The following is a 19729-nucleotide window of genomic DNA, read 5'->3' on the forward strand; positions in this document are numbered from 1 at the left end:
CTAGGAAAATTTGAATTCAAATCCCACCTCAGACACTACCTGTATGAACTTTGGCAAGTTATTTCATCTTGTTTGTCTTAGTTTCCTCATCAGTCAAATGGCAAACCATTCCAGTATCTTTGCCAAGAAAACTCCAAATAGGATCAGTTAGAGTCCGATATTACTGAAATGACTGAACAAAAGCGTGCATATATATAGTAACATATATTGATGCTTAGGGCTAAGTTTTTTTTTTTTAATAAAACATGTATTTTTTGAATTTGGAGGTGAGAGACCTAGATTCAAATACTACCTCCAGGACTTATTTACTTTTCTCTGACAAAGAGAATGATTTCAGGGGCAGCTAGGTGGCACAGTGGATAGAGCACCAACCGTGGAGTCAGGAGGACCTGAGTTCAAATCCAGCCTCAGACACTTAATAATTACCTAGCTGTGTGACACTGGGCAAGTCACTTAACCCCATTTGCCTTATAAAAACAAAGAGAATGATTTTGAGACTGAAAAAAGACAGAAAACAGTGTTTAATAGGGAGATGATAATCAAGATAAGTAAGGTGATATTAAGAACCAAGAATGCTGTCTTCTAAGAGTTAAGGTTACCTGGCCTAGGCCATCTGAGGGTACTGAAGGAACTGGTAACTGTGATTGTTGATTAATGATCTTGAAAAAAATTATAGAGAATGGGAGAGATGAAATGTTCCAATTTTCCAAAAGTGGAAGAATGTAAAGTGAATTTGATATTCATTGCTGACAAATTTTAGAGCATATCATTAGAGCGTTAGTCAGTAATCAATGAGAAAAGGAAACAACAATCACAAAAAGCCAGCATGACTTCATTAAGAACAGGTTACAGCAGACTAATGTAATTTTGTTTTTTAGACAGTATAACTGGAGTGGTAGATGAGAGGAATGCTGTAGATGGAATATACATAGATTTTAACAAAGCATTTGAGAAAGTCTGTCATCCTATTTTTATAGTAAAGATAAATGTGGGCTAAGTAATATTAATTAAAGATATTCATAACTGCTTGAATAGTTAAGTAGTTATTAATGGTCCCATGTTAACTGAGAAGTCTCCAGTGAAGTAGCCCAGGGATGTGTGCTGTTTAACATTTTTATCAATGACTTAGATAAAGGTATAATTTGTATTCTATTTAAACATTCAGATTGAAAGATAGGATGGATGGCCAAAATATTGGATATCAGAATCAGGTCACAACATCATCTGGACAGTTAGAACTTTGGACCAATTCTACTAAAGATTAATTTTAATTTTAATTAATTTAATGAATTTTAATAAGAATAAATATAAAACCTTAAGAAAACCTGAAAGAAATTTGTTTTATGAGATATATAAGATATAATTAGATAGGGGCAGCTAGGTGGTGCAGTGGATAGAGCACTGGCCCTGGAGTCAGGATTACCTGAGTTCAAATCCTGCCTCAGACCCTTAATAATGACCTAGCTGTGTGGCCTTGGGCAAGCCACTTAACCCCATTGCCTTGCAAGAAAAAAAACAAACAAACAAAAAACTAAAAAAAAAGATATAACTAGATAGCGATTCAGCTGAAAAGACTGTAGAAAATCCTCTACAGATTAAAGTTTAGTATGAGTCAAAAGTGAGATTGAGATATAAATGAGTTAAGACTGCATTAAGAGAGACTTAGTTTCTAAAACTAGGTAGCTTGAGCAAATAGTCCTATTGCAATTTCACATAGTCTATGATATCTGCAATATTATGTTCAGTTCTTAGTGCCACATGAAAAGAGGCATATTCATAAACTAGAGAGAACAACCAGAATGATGAATGAGATTATACCATATGATGCAACTATATGGTGCGGTGGATTGAACACTGAACCTGGAGTCAGAAAGACCTAATTCAAATCCAGTTTGAAATATTTACTAGCTGGGGGATTTTGAGCAAGTTCCCTAACTCTTGACTGCCTCAGTTTCCTCTTCTGTAAAAATGGGATAAAATGAGATATTTTTAATACACACTTTTAAAATATCATATAAATGTTAGCTATGATGCTGCTGGTGGTGATAGTGGTGATGATGATAAAGAATTTAGGGAAGGGGTAACCTGATTTGAAAGGATATGATAATAGTCTTCAAGAATTTGAAGACCTGCCTTTTAAAAGAGTGAAACTTGTTTTGTTGGTTCTGAAGAGCAAAAATTAGGCACAATGGGTGGAAATTGCTGAGAGAGACAGATTTCACCTCATCTGAAGGAAAAACTTCCTAATAGTTAAAGGTGTGTAAAAGCAAAAATGGTCCACCTTGAGAAGTGTTTTCAGTCTCACTGGCTATCCTGTAGTAGAGGCTGGATGCATATGGAGAGGGCTTTATTAGGTGGGTTGCCCTAGATAGCTTCAATATTCGCTTCCAATTCTGAAATTAGCTGACCTTTAGTATAGTAGATCTCTCTGAGCCTTGATATCTTTATCTGTAGAATATTGATGATATTTGCATTCTCCCCCTCATAAGACAGTTGTACTTTGAAATCCAAATGCTCCATAAAATGGGCAACTACTGTGGTTGTTTTGATTTTTAAAAAATATTTCTCAAAAATCTCCTGAGGGCTTAGCCAGGGCCAGCTCCTAGCAGGCCATCGGGAAGTAGTTCTTGCCTTGAGGGCTGGCTACCTGCTGTTACCCTGGTCTTAGAGCTCTGGAATTTACCAGAACTAGCATCCCTCCCTGCAGAGATCCTGTTTACAAAGAACAAAACCAACCTTGTGGAAATGAGCCTCTGAAAAAGGTGGTGGGTGAAAAATCTCAGTCAGGGAGCCCAGCCTCCTTAGTCCCTTCTGTGGGCTCTGGTTAGGGTGGAGAGCCAGGCAAAAATCCAGGCTGGCTCAGCTTTTATTTCTGACTCTTCCACAGACTCCAAAGTACCATTTAGTGTCTGATGACGGCAATTACAAACGTATTAGGACTTGAGCTGCCACATTGTCTGCCAGCCTAGAGAAAGGGGATAGGCCTCTTCCTCCTTCCTACCTCCCCACCCCCACACATGAGTTCCTATCCCCTGCCACTTAGCAACAACAAAGGAAACTGGACTAGTCCTTTTATAAGGTCTGGAGCCAACCCTAAAAAACAAGAGGAGGTCAGTATTAATGGAGTTTTTATAAAGAGAAAGTTCTTTATATTCCCCCAAAATAACTAATATTTATATAGCTCCCTAAGCTTTATGAAGAACTTGATCTTTTATACATTATGCATTTTATACATTTATACATTATATACATTTATACATTTTATACATTATTACGCACATCTTTACGGCAGGTACTCCAGTCATTATTCTCTCCATTTCATAGATGAGGAAACTGAGGCTAAGGTTCCACAGCTAGTAAGTATTAAAGACAAGATTTGAACTCATGTTTCTTCTAACTTAAGTAACATTGCCTAAAGTGAGACTTTTCTTGACACTATTTATTATTAATAATAAGCATAATAATGGTTTATATGCAAGTAGAATTTCAAGAATTTGCAAAGCATTTTACATATAGACTTCTCATTTGTGATTCTCACAACAGCTCTTTGACAATGTGGTTCAAGTATTATTATCTATTATTATCTCTATTGTCACTCATGATTTTTTGTTTGTTTCATTGTTTGTCCTTCATACTCAAAGAAGACCATGCCATCAGGGAAGTGTTGCCGTGACAGTGACAAGCATTTGAATTAGATTTGACTTGCTAAGTCACCATCCTCTTACTCCATGTAGCACTGGCCTTCAAGTCAGAAGGACTGGAGTTCAAATGTGACCTCAGAAACTTGATACTTAATAGCTTTGTGACCTTGGGCGAGTAACTTAATCCTTTTGCCTCGAATCCAGGGCCATCTGCCGTTGGCCTGCTTCATATCTGGTCTCTGGACCCAGGTGGCTTTGGAAGTAAGAAAGTAAGAAAAAGTGAGGCTGGTGACTTAACACAGCCCCCCCCCCCCAATTCAAATTCATGTGTATGTCATGGCATCACCTCCCTGATGACATAGTCTTCTTTGAGAATAAAGGACAAATATCATCATCATCCATATTATACTCCTCAGATACTTGGAAGACAGTTAACATGTCCCCCACTAAATGTTCTTTATGCCAGGCTAAATATCCCTAATTCTTTCAACTAGATTTCATATGATAAGTACTCAAGGCCCCTCATTATTGCCACTCAATCAATACAGTGAACATACATGTGCCAGGCATAATTTTTAGCACTGGGGTTACAATAAAAGCAAATAAAATCCCAAAAGAGAAACAAAAAAATCCCTTGCTCTAAAGGAGCTCACAATCCAATAGGAGAGAGAAGACACAAACAACTATGTACAAAGACGTAGATTTTATCATTATTATTCAATTGTTTCTTTTGGGGGGATTTTTTTTGTTTGTTTTTTGTGTAAGGCAATGGTGTTAAGTGACTTGCCCAAGGTTACACAGCTAGGTAATTATTAAATGACTGAGGCTGGATTTGAACTCAGGTCTTCTTGACTCAAGGGCTAGTTCTCTATCCACTGTGCCACCTAACTGCCCCTCAGTTGTTTCTTGGCAGAGTTACTGCAGTAGTTTGCCATTTCCTTCTCCAGCTTATTTTTATTTTTTAAAATTTATTTATTTATTTTGAATTTTATAATTTTCCCCTTAATCTTGCTTCCCTCCCCCCACCCCCCACAGAAGGCAATCTATTAGTCTTTACATTGTTTCCAGGGTATACATTGATATGAGATGAATGTGATGAAAGAGAAATCATATCCTTAAGGAAGAAATATAAAGTAAAAGAGATCAGACAATAAGACTTCAGGGTTTTTTCCCCTAAATTAAATGTAATAGTCCTTGGTTTTTTTTCAAACTCCACAATTCTTTCTCTGAATACAAATGGTATTCTCCATCGCAGTTACCCCAAAATTGTGTTGAGTTCACAGCTCCAACAACAATGCATTAGTGTTCCAGATTTCCCACATCCTTTCCAAAATTGATCATTGTCCTTTCAAGTCATATTGGCCAGTCTGAGAGGTGTGTGGTAGTACCTCAAAGATGCTTTAATTTGCATTTCTCTAATAATAATTTAGAGCAATTTTTCACATGACTGTGGATCACTTTGCTTTCCTCCAGCTTATTTTTTAGATGAGGAAACTGAGGCAAACAGGATTAAATGACTTGCCCTGGGTCATACATCTAGGATGTGGCACCAGATTTGAACTCTTGAAGATAAGTCCTCCTGCCATCAGAGTTAGTACTTTGTCCATAGCACCACTTAGCTGCCCTGGATAGACAAGGCTGATAAATTGGAGGTACTTTTAGAGGGAGGGCATTAAAATTAAAGAGGACTAGAATAGGTTTCTTACAGAAAATGAGACTTTAGTTGAAACTTGAAGTAAGGCAGGAAGCTGGGAGGTGAGGAGGGAAAACATGCTAGGTTTGGGGAGCAGCCAGTGAAAATGCATAAAGACAGGAGATGAAGCATCTAGTTCAAGGAACATCAGGTAGGCCATTATCACTGCATTGCAGAGTGGTGGGGTGTTGTGGGAGGGTAAGGTGTGTGCAAAAGTAGGAAGGGGCCAGAATATGATGAACTTTGAATGCCAAACAGAAGATGTCATTTATGTAAGGAAACCAAGGCTCTCAAAACCATGGGATTTAGATATGGAAGGACCTTAGAGATCAGCTATCCCTATCCCTTTATTTTTAAGAAGTGGAACCTGAGACCCAGAGAGATTAAATAATAAAGTAAGCGTGTGATAGGCAATTTGATGTTACAGATTGAGAACTGTCTTCAACCATGGTTCCCTGGTTGAAGCAATATTGACTGTGTGGCCTAAGGAAGTCATTTAACTTCTCTAGGCTCTAGGCAACTTTAAGAGTACAAAAGTCACTGCCTCATCAAGGTTAAATGACTTGCCCAAGGTTACACAGCTAGGAAGTATTAACCTGTGGCTGAACCACCACACCTCAGGGGGTGGCTAAAGTGGTGAGGGAGGGGGGTGATTTTATAATAATAGCTCACATTTAAATAGTGTTTGATCTGTGCTGGTATTTTACATGTATCTCCTCATTTGATCATTCCTACAAACTATGAAGAAAGTGCTAGAAGAGTTACAGGGGCAACTAGTTGATGGAGATAGAGCAGTGGGCTTTGAGCAGAAAGACCTGATTTAAACTCTAACCTTGAACCTTAGTTGTGTGACCTTGGAAAAATCACTTAATTTCTTTGTTTCCTTTTCTATAAAATGGGGAGAATAATACCTATCTTCCAGGGTTGCTGAGAGGATCCAATGAGATAATACTAATAAATGAGCTTTTTTAAGCCTTGCTATACAAATTTTAGCTATTATCTTCATTTTACAGAAGAGGAAACTGAGGTATAAAGAGGTTAAGTGACTTGTCCATGTATATATAGCTAGTCAAAGTCTGCATCCAGGACTTTTCTGATTCCTGGTCCAGTATGCCTTCCATATTGTTTTGCTGATATTGATTTCATTTCATTCCAATCCATTCATGATCTTGAATCATACTCTTAGTTTTTGCAAGGCAGTGGGGTTAAGTGGCTTGCCCAAGATCACACAGCTAGGTAATTATTGAGTGTCTGAGACCAGGTTTGAACTCAGGTTCTCCTGACTCCAGGGCCGGTGCCCTATCCACTTCGACACCCAGCTGCCCCAAATTCATACTCTTTCAATACCTTGTTTCCTTCCTAATCTCTTCCTATCCCCATCTAAAGTCTAATCAAGTGAAATTCATGATTGTCTCTCTTGGGTCTGAATGCACTATCAATTTCTATTGATGGGATTTCTTCATGCTTAGCTGAACAGTCTACAAACAAGGGAGAATTCAAATAAAGCTTAAAAGGGGATTTATTGAATGTGAAGGGGCATTAGGGTAACATGTCAATCTGGAGAAGCTAGATGAGGACAGAGTTTTTATTTTTAATCAAGACTAAGAGGATATGAGGAATCGGGGATCAGGTAATTTGCAAAGTGGTTTATATGAGCTATTTCATTTCTAAAACTCAGTTTTGAGTTTTAGATCTGATTCACCAAACACCAGTAACTGACTGGTTTTTGAAATAGTGTTAGAGATGAATATATTACAATTCTGAATGTGACTGAGATTGAAGTCCAAAGATATGGATTTGTATCATCTCTGCTACTTATTAACTATGTGGTCATTGGCTGGTATTTGAGTTTTCTGAGTACAAGTTTTTGCATTTTTAAAAAGAGATAAAATATACTATTAATCTCAAAAAAGATTCATGAAGCTAGTGCTTTGTAAACTAAAGTGCTATGTAAAGAACAATATTATGACTATAATGAAAAATGATGAAATAAAAAACTTAAGAAGTACCTTTACAAAAAAAAGTAGAGGAGACAAGAAGAAAGAAGAAAGGCTTAACTAAGAGACTCTTCATTGAGACTTCACAACTTTGAGTCATCTCTGGCTAAGCAGTATAAAAATTATTATTTCTACCAGTATGGGAGTCCTCCTTTCTGGAGTTGCTGTAAAAGTCTTACCTTCAGACTAAGATTTAGATTGACCTGTTAACCTTCTCTTTTGCCAAAAAACAAGATTTCTTCACAAAGAACAAGGACTTTTCTGTGTATTAGTGTATCTGGAATTTGGCTGGAATAGAGACTGTGTGGTATGATAGACCTAGGTTCTCTTCCTGGTTCTGTCAGTCATAGGTTATATGATTTGGGGCAAATCCTTCTGATTTCTCTGATCCACCATTTTCTCATCTGTGAAATAAAGATGCTGAACTGATTTCCAAGAACTCTTCCGATCAGCATTCAGTGTTCTAAGTTCCCTCCTAACTGAGACATTCAATGTTCTAGCTCTAACATGATATTGATTTTTAAGGTAAAGGCTGCAGGATGGTGGAGGTGACTATTGTCTATGTTTGGCCCAGAATTGGCTTGGTGTGAGTGTTTTATAAATAATACTTCACAATCCGAGAGCTTTATCAATATTCCCTCTTTTATTTCTTTTCAGCATTCCCTGAAGAAAAGAGGAACCCGTTCGCTTGGGAAAACAGAAAAAAAAGCATCATCAGTCCAGGTATTTATGTAGTGTCTAGAAAGCATGATTTAAAAATCTGATGGCAGAGATGTGATTGTGAAATTTTTTTGTCAGCTTCACTCTCTCTTTTTTCCTTCTTTGTGACACTCCTTAGCTACAAAGGCATTTCCCTCACCTGTCCCATTCCCCAAAGAGGTTTAGGGAACTTAGGACCTAGGAAGGTGACTCTTTCCCATTAAGATTCCCATTTCTTTGTTTGGAGACAATCACGGCTAAGCATCTTGCTTAGGGCACTATCACAGCTAGATAGGGTGTGAGGTCAGATTTGAACATAGGTCTTCTTGACTCCAGGTTTGGTTCTTTATCCTCTTCAACAACCTAGCATCCCCTAAGACTCACTTTTAAAAGAAGTATATTTAAGGTATTTGTTGAATATCCACCATGTGGAGAGCATTCTTGAAAAGTAGGGCAGATGCCATAGACTTTTCAACCCTTCCCTCAGAATGGTTAGAGACAACCAAGTTGATCCTGGAGTCAGGAAGACCTGAGATAAAAACCAGACACTTATCAGCTATGTGATCCTGGGCAAGGCATTTAATTTCTGTTGGCTCACCTTCCTTAACTGTAAATAATAAAAGCACCCCCCTCCCAAGCTTGTTGTGAGGGTCATGTGATAATATAAAAGAGCTTAGCATAGTGGCTGGCACACTACATAAAAATTTTTCCCTTCCTTCCTCTTCTTCATGGGTACTATCAGGATGATACCAATGATGCACTTGGACCTAAGCTGAAGACAGATTTGTCCACATCCCTTCTACTATCACATTCACTACATTTCCTTTCCACTTATATTTACCCCAAGGCTTTACTGATCACAGCACAGAAATGTTGGACAGTTGGTTGAGTCCATTAGCATAAATTCATTTGGGAACAGGGGTTCTTTTTGTTAGAAGTATAGTGAGTTGGTTTTGGAGTTTTTTTGTTCACATTTTTCTTTTGGGGGGAGGGGGTTTTTATTTTCTCAACATTCATCATAGTGTTATAGATTCAATGATAATTTGTTTACCATACCTTCATTCACTCACAGTCTAGTAATAAATCCTAAACTAAAAGTCAGAAGACTAGAATTGTCTATTTCTGTCACTAAAAGCTCTGTGATTTTGAATCAGCTTCTCTTGTAAATAAGGAAGGTGAGCGTTTACAACTTTAAGTTATTAAAACTAAAAAAAAAAAAAAAATAGGGGCGGCTAGGTGGCGTAGTGGATAAAAGCACCGGCCTTGGAGTCAGGAGTACCTGGGTTCAAATCCGGTCTCAAACACTTAGTAATTACCTAGCTGTGTGGCCTTGGGCAAGCCACTTAACCCCATTTGCCTTGCAAAAAAAAACTAAAAACAAACAAAAAAAGTTATTAAAAAAATATCTAGTTCTGTTATGTAAAGCTAGCTGGATTTTGAAGCAGAGGACCTAGGGTCTTTTTCTAGCTCTGCCACAGTACTACCCACATGACCTTGGGCAGATCATCCTCTGCTTTAATCCTCTCATCTACAAAAGAAGGTTATTCTACCCCAGGGATTCTTAGCCTTTTTTGTATGTCATGGCTGGATCCCTTGGGCAGTCTGGTAAAAATTTAGGAACCCTTTCTGAGAATATTAAACTTAAATGCATAGAATAAATATATAGGATTACAAAAGAACCCAAAAGTTAGTGAAAATAAAAATAGAGTTTTTTTTCCCCTCATCCAAGTTTATAGACCATCTGAAATTTATCCATGGACCCCACATGGACCTCAGGTAAAGAAGCTCTGCTCTAAGTGAATTTTTGAGGATCATCCAGTTAAAAAACCCCTGGCTCCTATGGTTCTTAGGAGTTAGCCAATGTGTATTTTTTGAGCCCTGCCACATGCTAAGTCAAGTTTGAGGGATCATGGGACTCCAAAGAATTAAAAGATTCGGATGGCCTGGCCCTCAAGGAGCTCTAAGTCTATTTAAGGAACCCAAAGTGGTTTTAGAATAATTATACTGTCAACTTGACTGGGTAAGGATCATACCAATAGCAGCAACAGTTGCTTTTTTTCCTTCATGGTGGTCCTTTAATGACTGGAATAATCCCTAGCCAGCTGTTCAATTTGGAAGCATAAGGAACAGGGACAGACAGCATTGTCATTTTGGTGGGGAGCGGAGGAAGCCTGGGGATTTTTAGTTTTCAGGTCACAGGCAGTTGAGTAGTTTTCAGAGAGGAGATGAGAGATAGAAGAAAGAAAAATAGGATTCCCTGCTGAGTCTCCTCTTGCTCTACACCTATTCTACAAGTTAATATAAAAAATTAAGCTGTTGACTATTAAAAGTTCCTTTAAGGCAAACCTAGGTCTTAATTATTCTTGTGTTTCCTATAAGTCATTGCATTTATATTATTAAATGTTTGTTGAATGAATAAATACATGTAATAGTTGATTTGTCAATAATCTACATCTGACTTTCCCTGAATTGATGTATGACATTGACCTATATATAATTCTGACACTTTTGGTGCCTCAGTTGCTTCCCTGATGAAACTGGGATAATAATCTTCATTCGGGGGGAAATTAGACAGCCCAGTTGATAAAGCACTGGGTCTGGAATTAGGAAGACCTGAGTTCAAATCCAACCTCATATACTTACTAGCTACGTGACCTGGACAAGTAACTTAACCCCCTTTGCTTCTGTTTCTTCATCTGTCAAATGAACTGGAGAAGTAAATGGCAAATTATTCCAGTGTCTTTACCAAGAAAACCCCAAATGGGATCATAAAATGTCAAACATGACTAAAACAACTGAACAACAAAAAATCCCTGTCTGTTGTTGTGAGGATTAAAATGATAGGGGACTCTGAAGCATTTTAAAAAGTCAAAAGGTACATGTAAGTGGTATTGTTGAAATGTCCATTTAAATAATATTTAAAAATTATATATAATATCTAATTATAAATTACATTATATTATAAATTATTAACATGTATATGGGATAGGTTATACTGCCAACCTACACACATCTAAGATTTCTTTTTCTGGGGTAGACAGAATTTTTATAAACAAATTTAACAGTTCAGTGATGAAAGGATGAGTGACTGAATGGCAGGAGCTTATGACCTTCAGGCTGTTTGATTAATTTATCAATTTTAAGGTGCCTGCTGTATCCCAGGTACCCTAGGGTAGATAAAAGAAGATTTGAACTTTGTTAGACATCATATTTACTAAGCTGTGTGTATTGTTTGCCCCCAGTAGATTGTAAGATTTTTTAAGGCTAAGGATTGTTTTAGTTTCCTTGTCTTTAGATTTCTAGCATAAAGGGCCTGGATTTTGTCTATGGTTGGTGCTAAATAAATGCTTGTTAAATTAAACTCAGTAGTGAGAAAAGTTAAGAGTGGTGCAGAGTCTAGCTATAGGGTACCTCAGAGGTGCCCTGAGAATCCAGGTTTGGAATGACTAGTTTACACTATTTCCCCTAAGTCCCTGAAAAATTCACAAATTTAAGACTTAGGCTTTGATATCATATAACCTTTTAATAAGATTACAAACTTAGGGGGAACATCTAAGAAACCAAAGAAATAGCCAGAGTGCAAACTGTAGTTGAGGGGCTAGGACACCAAGAAGTTCACATTGTGAGGTAAAGGCTAGTGGGAAAGCTTCCTGGAAGAAGTGAGCCCTAAGTGCTTTACTCTTGGCACTTCAGAGATTTTCCCCATAGCCTTTGCTAACAAAGATATGGAGTATTGAAGGTCTGACAGACAGTCTAAACTGACCTCAAACAGTGGAGGCCACAGGGGCAAAGTTGCAGACTTCACTTACTCTCCTCATATACTTTGAGATCTTGGAAAGATTCCTCCCCCTTTCAGTGATGAGCAGATTTGTATATCCTCTTCTCCTTTCCTGATTCTTGTGATTTAGAATCACTGCCTTGAAAACTCCCTTCATTACTTCCCATTCACTATCTAGTTTAATCCTGCCATTTTCTACTTTCCATCATATTTTTCTGGAACCCTTGCATTATCATTAGAAAGTTCCCCTTTATCCAAGTCCTTTCTCATATTTTCTATTATTATAATACTTATATATTTATTTATATATTTAAGTTCCTAAATATACAGGCAAGGGGTTATATTGGAAAGTAAAAATGAGTTAGCTGCTAAACTCCCTGAGAAAAGAGGGTATATGATCAGGAGGCCAGCAGATCATAGCAATAAGCAAAAAATTATGTCAAAGTGATATAGATACCAGTACCTTCAAATGCTGCCCATTGATTGTGAGAGGAAGGTATGAAGCCTATCCCTGTTACTGGCTTAGTTTGTCAAGGGACATAAAAGTAGGAACCACCCAAAATAGATATGGATGAATTAGCTGTCTGCCAGAGGGAACCAAGATTCCATAATTGCCAGGAAATGAGAAATATGATGTCCTCTTCAACATGCTGATCTTCCATCCACCTCCTTGATTCTCAAAACTTTGACTTTTATTCCACTTTAATCAGTCAAATCACCCAAAATTGTGCTTTCTCCTTGTCCTTAGGTTCTAAACTTTCCTTCCTGCTCTTTGATCTTTCTGTCTGCCTCATTTCTCCTAAGTTAGGCTTCATTCTTATTCAGATCTATATACTCCTTTTAACTCTCCCTTTTCTTCCATTATCCATGCTCTTTTCTCCTTTTGCTCTTTTTATAGCCTTGCCTCTATTGTGACTGGTTCAATTATGTAACTGGGTTCAAGTCCCAGTGGTTCCATATAATTTGGGGTTTAAGTTCATGTTGAATATAGGTAAAGAGACAATGTTAGAAAGACCTGAGTTTTTAAGTTCCTCATGTGAGATACATGTTGTGTGACACTGAACAAGACATAACTTCTCAATGACCTAGGCAACTTTCCAGTGCTATAAATTTCAGAATAGGAAGCAATTTACTGTTTTTAGGGTAATTTCCTCTCTGGAAATACTAAGGAAATATTAAGTTTCTCCTTACCCCTCCCTTCCACCAAAAAAGCTGTCACAAAGAGGTTTTAAAGGCCTATCAACTACTGAGTCAGTAAACAGAAAAACAAATCTTACCAGACTTAGAGCTATGGCAATCAAGGACAACATCAGTTTAGAGTATAAACTTGTTCATAAAATCTCAGAGAAGAATTGTTGAAGATTATTAATAATATTGTCTCATAAAATAGTAAAATATGATTGAGGAAAGAAAACAATTTATAGAAAGCATGATGCAATATTCAGCTAAATCAGATCATCCTTAAGAGACCTAGCTATGTCAGGTCATCCTGTGTGAGCATTTAAAGATAAAACTGGAATGAGAACAACAAAGAAATGAAAAAATGTAAAAGATCTGTCAAGATATCTATAACAAATAGTGATAATACAGTGGATTTCAGTAGAGATTCAGATAGAGAGTCATTTGAATTTTAATAATGCTGATAATAGTTTATAAAACCACTAAATTTATGGGGAAAATAAGGCTAGAAATACAGTACTCAAAAATATCAGTAAGATGTTTAAAAAAAGATAAGAATGTAATAATGGCACAATTTTATATACATTTGAAATGGTTATAGAATACAAAAATACTCCAGCAAATAATGGCCATTTCTATAGCCTTGGGCTGCTGCTTGATCTGGGCTGTACAAGCAAGTTGGACAGACCAAAGCTTTGAGCATGGTGGAAGAAGGTGAGTGGTGAGGGTAGTTCAGACTAGCTCCTACTGCTCTAGAAGATATACAACAAATAGGGTCATCTACCTTGCCAAAGATGTGAAATTTTGCATATGGAAACAAAAGGGTTACAGCTTGTGAGTTGTGAAGTACTATAGTTTTCTTCATTCTCATTATTTCAAATTATTCTCAAAATGTCCCTAAATATATTTATCACATTGGAACAGGTTGACATTTATGCAATATGCATTATAACAGAACTAACTGTAGAAAAACAATCTGGTCCTTGTCCTCTAAGATTACATTCTACTGGCAGAGGGGGGGTGAGGGGAGGAAAAGCAACATATCCACAGGTAAGTAAATGTATAATATGTACAAGAAAAATATAAGGTGATAAGGACAGGAGAATCAATACCTGGGGAAATTAGGAAATGCTCTTGGTAGAGGTTGCACAATTCAAGCCTTGAAAGGAGTTATGAGTTCCAAGAGGCAAAGGTGGATCAAGTACCTTCCAGCTAAGAGAGATAACCTGTACATTTGATAAAATAAATTCAAAGGAGCATTAGGAAGTACCAAACTATTGTCTACGGTTTTTAATTGTCCCAACCACCCTGTTAGGAAGGCAGAGAGTGTTACTGCCATTTTACAGATAAGAAAACTTGAAAGGAAATGACTTGCCCTAGGTCCCATAACTCAGACAGCTCAGAACATGAGACTTTGTGCCACCATGCCAAACTTGGTTCTGCTGATAACACTCTCGGGCTTTTTTGATTCTTTGTCTTAGGAGGACAATGCAGATCTGAAGTGTCAGTTGCACTTTGCTAAGGAAGAATCAGCCCTGATGTGTAAGAAGCTCACTAAATTAGCTAAGGAAAATGACAGTATGAAGGAGGAACTGGTCAAATACCGATCTCTGTATGGGGACTTGGACAGCTCCTTGTCTGTCGAGGAGCTGGCTGACTCCCCTCATTCGAGGGAGGCTGAGTTGAAGGTACATCTAAAGCTTGTTGAGGAAGAAGCCAACATCTTGAGCCGCCGGATAGTTGAACTTGAGGTTGAAAATCGGGGGCTGAGAGCAGAGATGGAGGACACAAAAGGGCAAGGTGATAAGGACTACATTGGCCCTGATATACGGTTTGCTTTTTCTTCCATGAACTGTGGGGGGGAGTCTGGAGAGAGCCTGGCTGAGCTGAGGAGACATCTTCAATTTGTGGAGGAAGAAGCTGAGCTCCTTAGGAGGTCTTCTGCTGAGCTGGAAGACCAAAACAAACTTCTCATGAACGAGCTGAACAAGTACAAGTCAGAACATGACTTGGATGTCACCTTGTCTGAGGATAGCTGCTCAGTGATCAGTGAGCCATCTCAGGAGGAGCTAGCCACAGCCAAGATCCAGATCAGTGAACTCAGTGGGAAGGTAAAGAAGTTGCAGTATGAGAACCGGGTCCTGCTCTCCAACCTGCAGCGCTATGATCTTGCTTCCTGTCAGACCATGAGACCCATGCTTGAGACAGATGCTGAAGCTGGGGATTCTGCCCAATGCATCCCTACCACCCTCTGGAGAGAAGTACCCATTGGAGGAGAGAACGATACCCTAGGTCACCCTGAGCGGACAGTAGACAATGGTGTCACAAAGCTGCCAGACACTCACCTCAGCAAGCTCTTTAAAGCCAGAGACCTGGAGGCTTTGCCTGGCATCAGGGACCAGGCTGCCCTGGTCAGCAAAGCTATCGATGTACTAATTTCAGATGCCAATGGCTTCATATCCAGTCTCAAGTTATGCCTGGATAATGACTGTGCAGACCTCATGTTGAATGAGCCCTTGGATAACAGTGAGAGCCCCAGTGATTCTAAACTTATCAATGTTATCTTCATGAGGCTTGGACTCCTACAACAGGAGTTGAACACCTTTATGAGGAAAGTGGATAACATTGGGGATTCTCTGAAAGAGTCTACAGAAACCTCTCTGCCAATCCCAGGGGCCCAGGACTCCTCCAAGGAAGTTCTGGGCAAAGAGCATGGTTCTGACTTCCAGGTAAGACTCTCAGGTGGAATGTATTTCTCACTACAATTTCAGGTTTCTTTGCCATGCTAATCTTTTCTGCTTTTTAATGAAACTCAAACCAATTTACATTCAACCTCCCTCTTTCCCCTTCCTGTTCCTTTACAGGGAAGTGTGACATACTATACTCACTATTCTGGGGTACCACCAATAATTTGATAATATGGATGTTGTCCAAGCTGTAAATGCATGAAGTGGGCATTCATGTAATCACTGAGTGTCCATGTAATGTAATGGAAAGAACACTGGATTGGGAGTGGGAATACCTAGGTTCAAAATCTGACTCTAGGAATTATTTCTGGTGTGTCCTCAGGCAAGTCCATTCCCCTCTGGGCTTTTAGTTACATCCTTTGTAAAACAACAGAATTTGGACTAATCTTGGGGCCTTTTGAGTACAAATTCTGGGATCTAATAGGGCTACTCAGTGAGCACCTCTTGTGTCTTATCCTGTGGAGCTTCACCCAGAGGAACAACAGTTTAGTTACTAAGATACTGGTTATAATTTGGAAATGGGACAAGGAAGCATATAATTGGCTTAAATAAATGTTTCATGTTAATGGGAAGTTATGGAAAACCAGCAAAGTTGTGGAAGGAAGACTTTATCAAAGAGATTGGGCTTGAGCTGGGTCTTGAAGGCACATGAATGGTAGGTACTGAGGGGGCCATGCATTCCCATGTGATATCAGGGCAGCATTCTCAAGGGCAGAAAAGCAGAAAAGATGGCATGTTTAGGAAAGACAGACCTGCCCAAGATGAGCTAAGTTTCAGGAAATGAAATGAAGAGATTAGGTCAAGGCCCTTCCTAAATTGAGGAAGCCTTGCTTATCCTTAGAGTGATCCGGGCTAACAGACCCTCCTCAGTATCTGGATTCCTAAAACCTTTTCAAACTGAGGCCCTGTAGATGGGGATTCAAAGTTGTCTGAACTTCTATGTCCATTAAATGTCTTGTGTTTCAGGAGAACTCTGTACCACTGAAATTCAAAGCATTTAAAAAAATTCACTTAAAAAAACTTTCCACATTAGGACAGTGCCCTGGCATTCCATTTCATTAAGCGGACAGTTGTAAAACACTTCACAGAGTGAAGAGCACCATGTTTAGCACTAGCCACATTGGAAAATACTGAGCTGTCCCCTGGTTATTCTTCCGGTGACCATGGCATGCATTTGTGAGAGAGTTGGCCAAGAGCCAATGTACAGATGGTAACTTCGAGGAATAGAAAAAGCCCTCAGGCCTATAAGGAGCTAAATCATCTTGACTTGCTGAGCTAATTGATTACAAGGTGAATCAATCAATGGGCATTTATTGAGTCATTACTTTTTGATCAGCAGCATAATACTTATAAAACCAACCTATACCCTCAGGGATCTATAAACATTTTGGTAAGGTCAGACTAACAAAGGGCCACTCAGAGAGAAGAATAAGACAGGATAAGATCTAGGGTAAACTTATAAATCCTTTAATGTTACTGAAGTTCAGATCTGAGAGAAATTAATGAAGGTGAGAGTTGTTGAGGTAGGTTTCAGGAAGAAACTGGGCCTTGAAGGTTGGAAAAGCAAAGAAGGAAGAAAATAGGGTGGGAACATTATGCCATGGATGCTCTAATGCAGGGTTTCTTAAATGTTTTCGTGTCATAGGCTCTTTGGGCAATTTAGTGAAGCCTAAAGAAATCTCAGAATAATGTTTTTAAATTCATAAGATAAATAGGATTACAAAGTAAATCAATTACATTAAAATTGAGTTAGTTTTGAAGTTTAAAAAAAAAAAAAGGTTTACTGACCCTGGGTTAAGAACCTCTGCTATAGTGGAATGGAGGAAATATGTAGCTTCTCTTAGTTGCTATATGAAGAGACTGTTGTTTCTTATCCTTTGTTATCAAAGAAGACCAAATGAGTTAGTCTGTGCTACTGTGACTGATCAGACCAATAAGAGCTCAGGATGCTCTATCACAGGTCGGGCACAAATAGTCCATGTGAACACTAGGGGTATCACTCTCACACTTCCTTTGAGCTGCTTCAATTTTGTCTTGCTCGCAGAGTGCAGCACCCTTTCTGGTGAGGGCACACCATATGGGTGGTCCTGTGTCAGTGTCTCCCATGCTGGAAAATAAATTCCAAAGTTCTTAAGAGAGACCTTCAGGGTGTCCCATATTGTTGAGAACATCTAGATCATTATATGCATTCATTCAATAGACAATCAACAAGTATTTATCAATATGTGCTAGGGAGATAAAGATAGTGACAAAAATTAAATGATTCTTGCCTTCAAGAAGCTCACATTCTGTTGAAGGAATCTATGATTTTTAAGACCTGGGCCCTATCCTCATAGGGTTGATATTCTAGTTTGAGGATTTGAGAAAAATGCTGAAAACTTTAATACCTACCAGTTCATGGGCAAATTCATGATATAGCAGTCATTACTGGTAATATGGTCAATGTGCTAGTAATTACTGGTAATTATTAAAAGGTGCAAGTTATCTATGGTTCAGAATCATGCACATATTCCCTTTCTTTCCTCAATGGGACACCAACCTAGTCCAGATTCTCATCTCTTGCTGGACTACTGTGCTAGCCTCCTGATTAGTGTCCCTGTTACGCCAAATAAATTTGGCAAAGTTCAGGGCTGATCATATCAACTAGAATTCTATTCAAGAAGTTCCAGTGATTCTTTGTTGCCTCTAAGATATATTACAAACTCTTCTACTTGGCTTTTAAGGCTTCCAAAATCTGACTGGAGTCCACCTTTCCAGGATTATTGTCTATTTCTCCTCTCCATGAACTAACTCTATGTTCTAACCAAACTGGCCTCCTTGTTCCCCAAGCACATCTGATCTCTCACTTGCCCTTGGGCAGTCTATCCTCTGTACCTGGAATTCCCTCCCTTTGCATCTGCATCTTTGAAACTCGGCTCCTGAAACTTCACCTCCTACATGAGGCCAGTGGAGAGTGCCCTTCTGCCCTCCCTCACTACAGTTATTTTACCTTTACTTAAATGTATACATGCCTCAGGACATCGACTGCTTTATTTTTGTCTCTGAATTCCCAGGGTCCATCAAAGTTCCTGACACATCATTGATACTTAATAAATGCTTATTGAATAATTAAGTAAATTTATTCAGTCAATCAGCAAACATACACCACTATGTGCCAGGCACCATAAGGACTGAAGGGAATTTCTAGGCAGAGAGGCATGGTAAAACACTAGATTAAAACACTTGGGTTTGAATGCCAACAATGCTACTTCCTGCCTGCAGGACTTTGACAAGTTACCTCTTTCTGGGCCTTAAAGTTTTCATCTCTCAAAGGGATTTGATTACTTTTAAGGTCCCTTCTATTTCTATTTCCTTCCTATGTGCTGTTCTCATGATCCAAGACACAATCTCTGTCCCTATAGACTCCCTAAGACACACACACAGAGGACATACCATATTGTAACATACATCCCCCACCCCACAGATCTGAAGCACAGATTCACACTGACCCACAACATCCCTGTTACCTGAGTTACACAGTCACAGACACCAAATCTTAGATCACAGAGAGACACACCAACCACATGAAGAGTAGCTCTCCAAAGTGCTGCTATTCTAAAAGCTTCTTACTTTTGGAGAGAGGGATGGTATTTTTTCTTCCTGCCCTCAAAAGCATACATAGTCAGAGAAAAAAATTGTACAGAATACTAGACTGTAAGTTAAGACTGGATTCAAATCTTATATCAGACCCTTAACAACTTACTTTATTTCTATGAGCCTCAGTTTCTTAATCAGTAAAATGAGATTACTAAGGATAATGTTGATAAGTTCCAAAGGAAGAAATATATGTAATATGCCTTGCAAGGTTTAAGGTGATAATATAAATGCTAGCTTTTTATTATTATTATTATTATTGTTGTTATTATTATTATAATAAATAGGAAAACAGAGATTACTTATTTTCTCATCTCTTTCTCCGAGAGACATCTTAACTCAGTTAAACCAAAGAAGTAGTG

The 19729-nt window shown here is 38.4% G+C and overlaps 1 protein-coding gene across 2 annotated transcripts in view; it reads left to right on the forward strand.

Annotated features, from left to right (window-relative positions):
* Positions 1–19729, forward strand: part of MTCL2 (microtubule crosslinking factor 2) — a 124524-nt gene that overhangs the window by 60602 nt on the left and 44193 nt on the right. For both annotated transcript variants that reach the window (XM_074212009.1, XM_074212008.1), the window contains exons 4-5: positions 7989–8054; positions 14469–15716. In XM_074212009.1, the coding sequence (XP_074068110.1) occupies positions 7989–8054; positions 14469–15716 (1314 nt within the window). The remainder of the gene's footprint in view (positions 1–7988; positions 8055–14468; positions 15717–19729) is intronic.

This window comes from Macrotis lagotis, chromosome 1 (assembly GCF_037893015.1).
Source record: "Macrotis lagotis isolate mMagLag1 chromosome 1, bilby.v1.9.chrom.fasta, whole genome shotgun sequence".
NCBI lineage: Eukaryota > Metazoa > Chordata > Mammalia > Peramelemorphia > Peramelidae > Macrotis > Macrotis lagotis.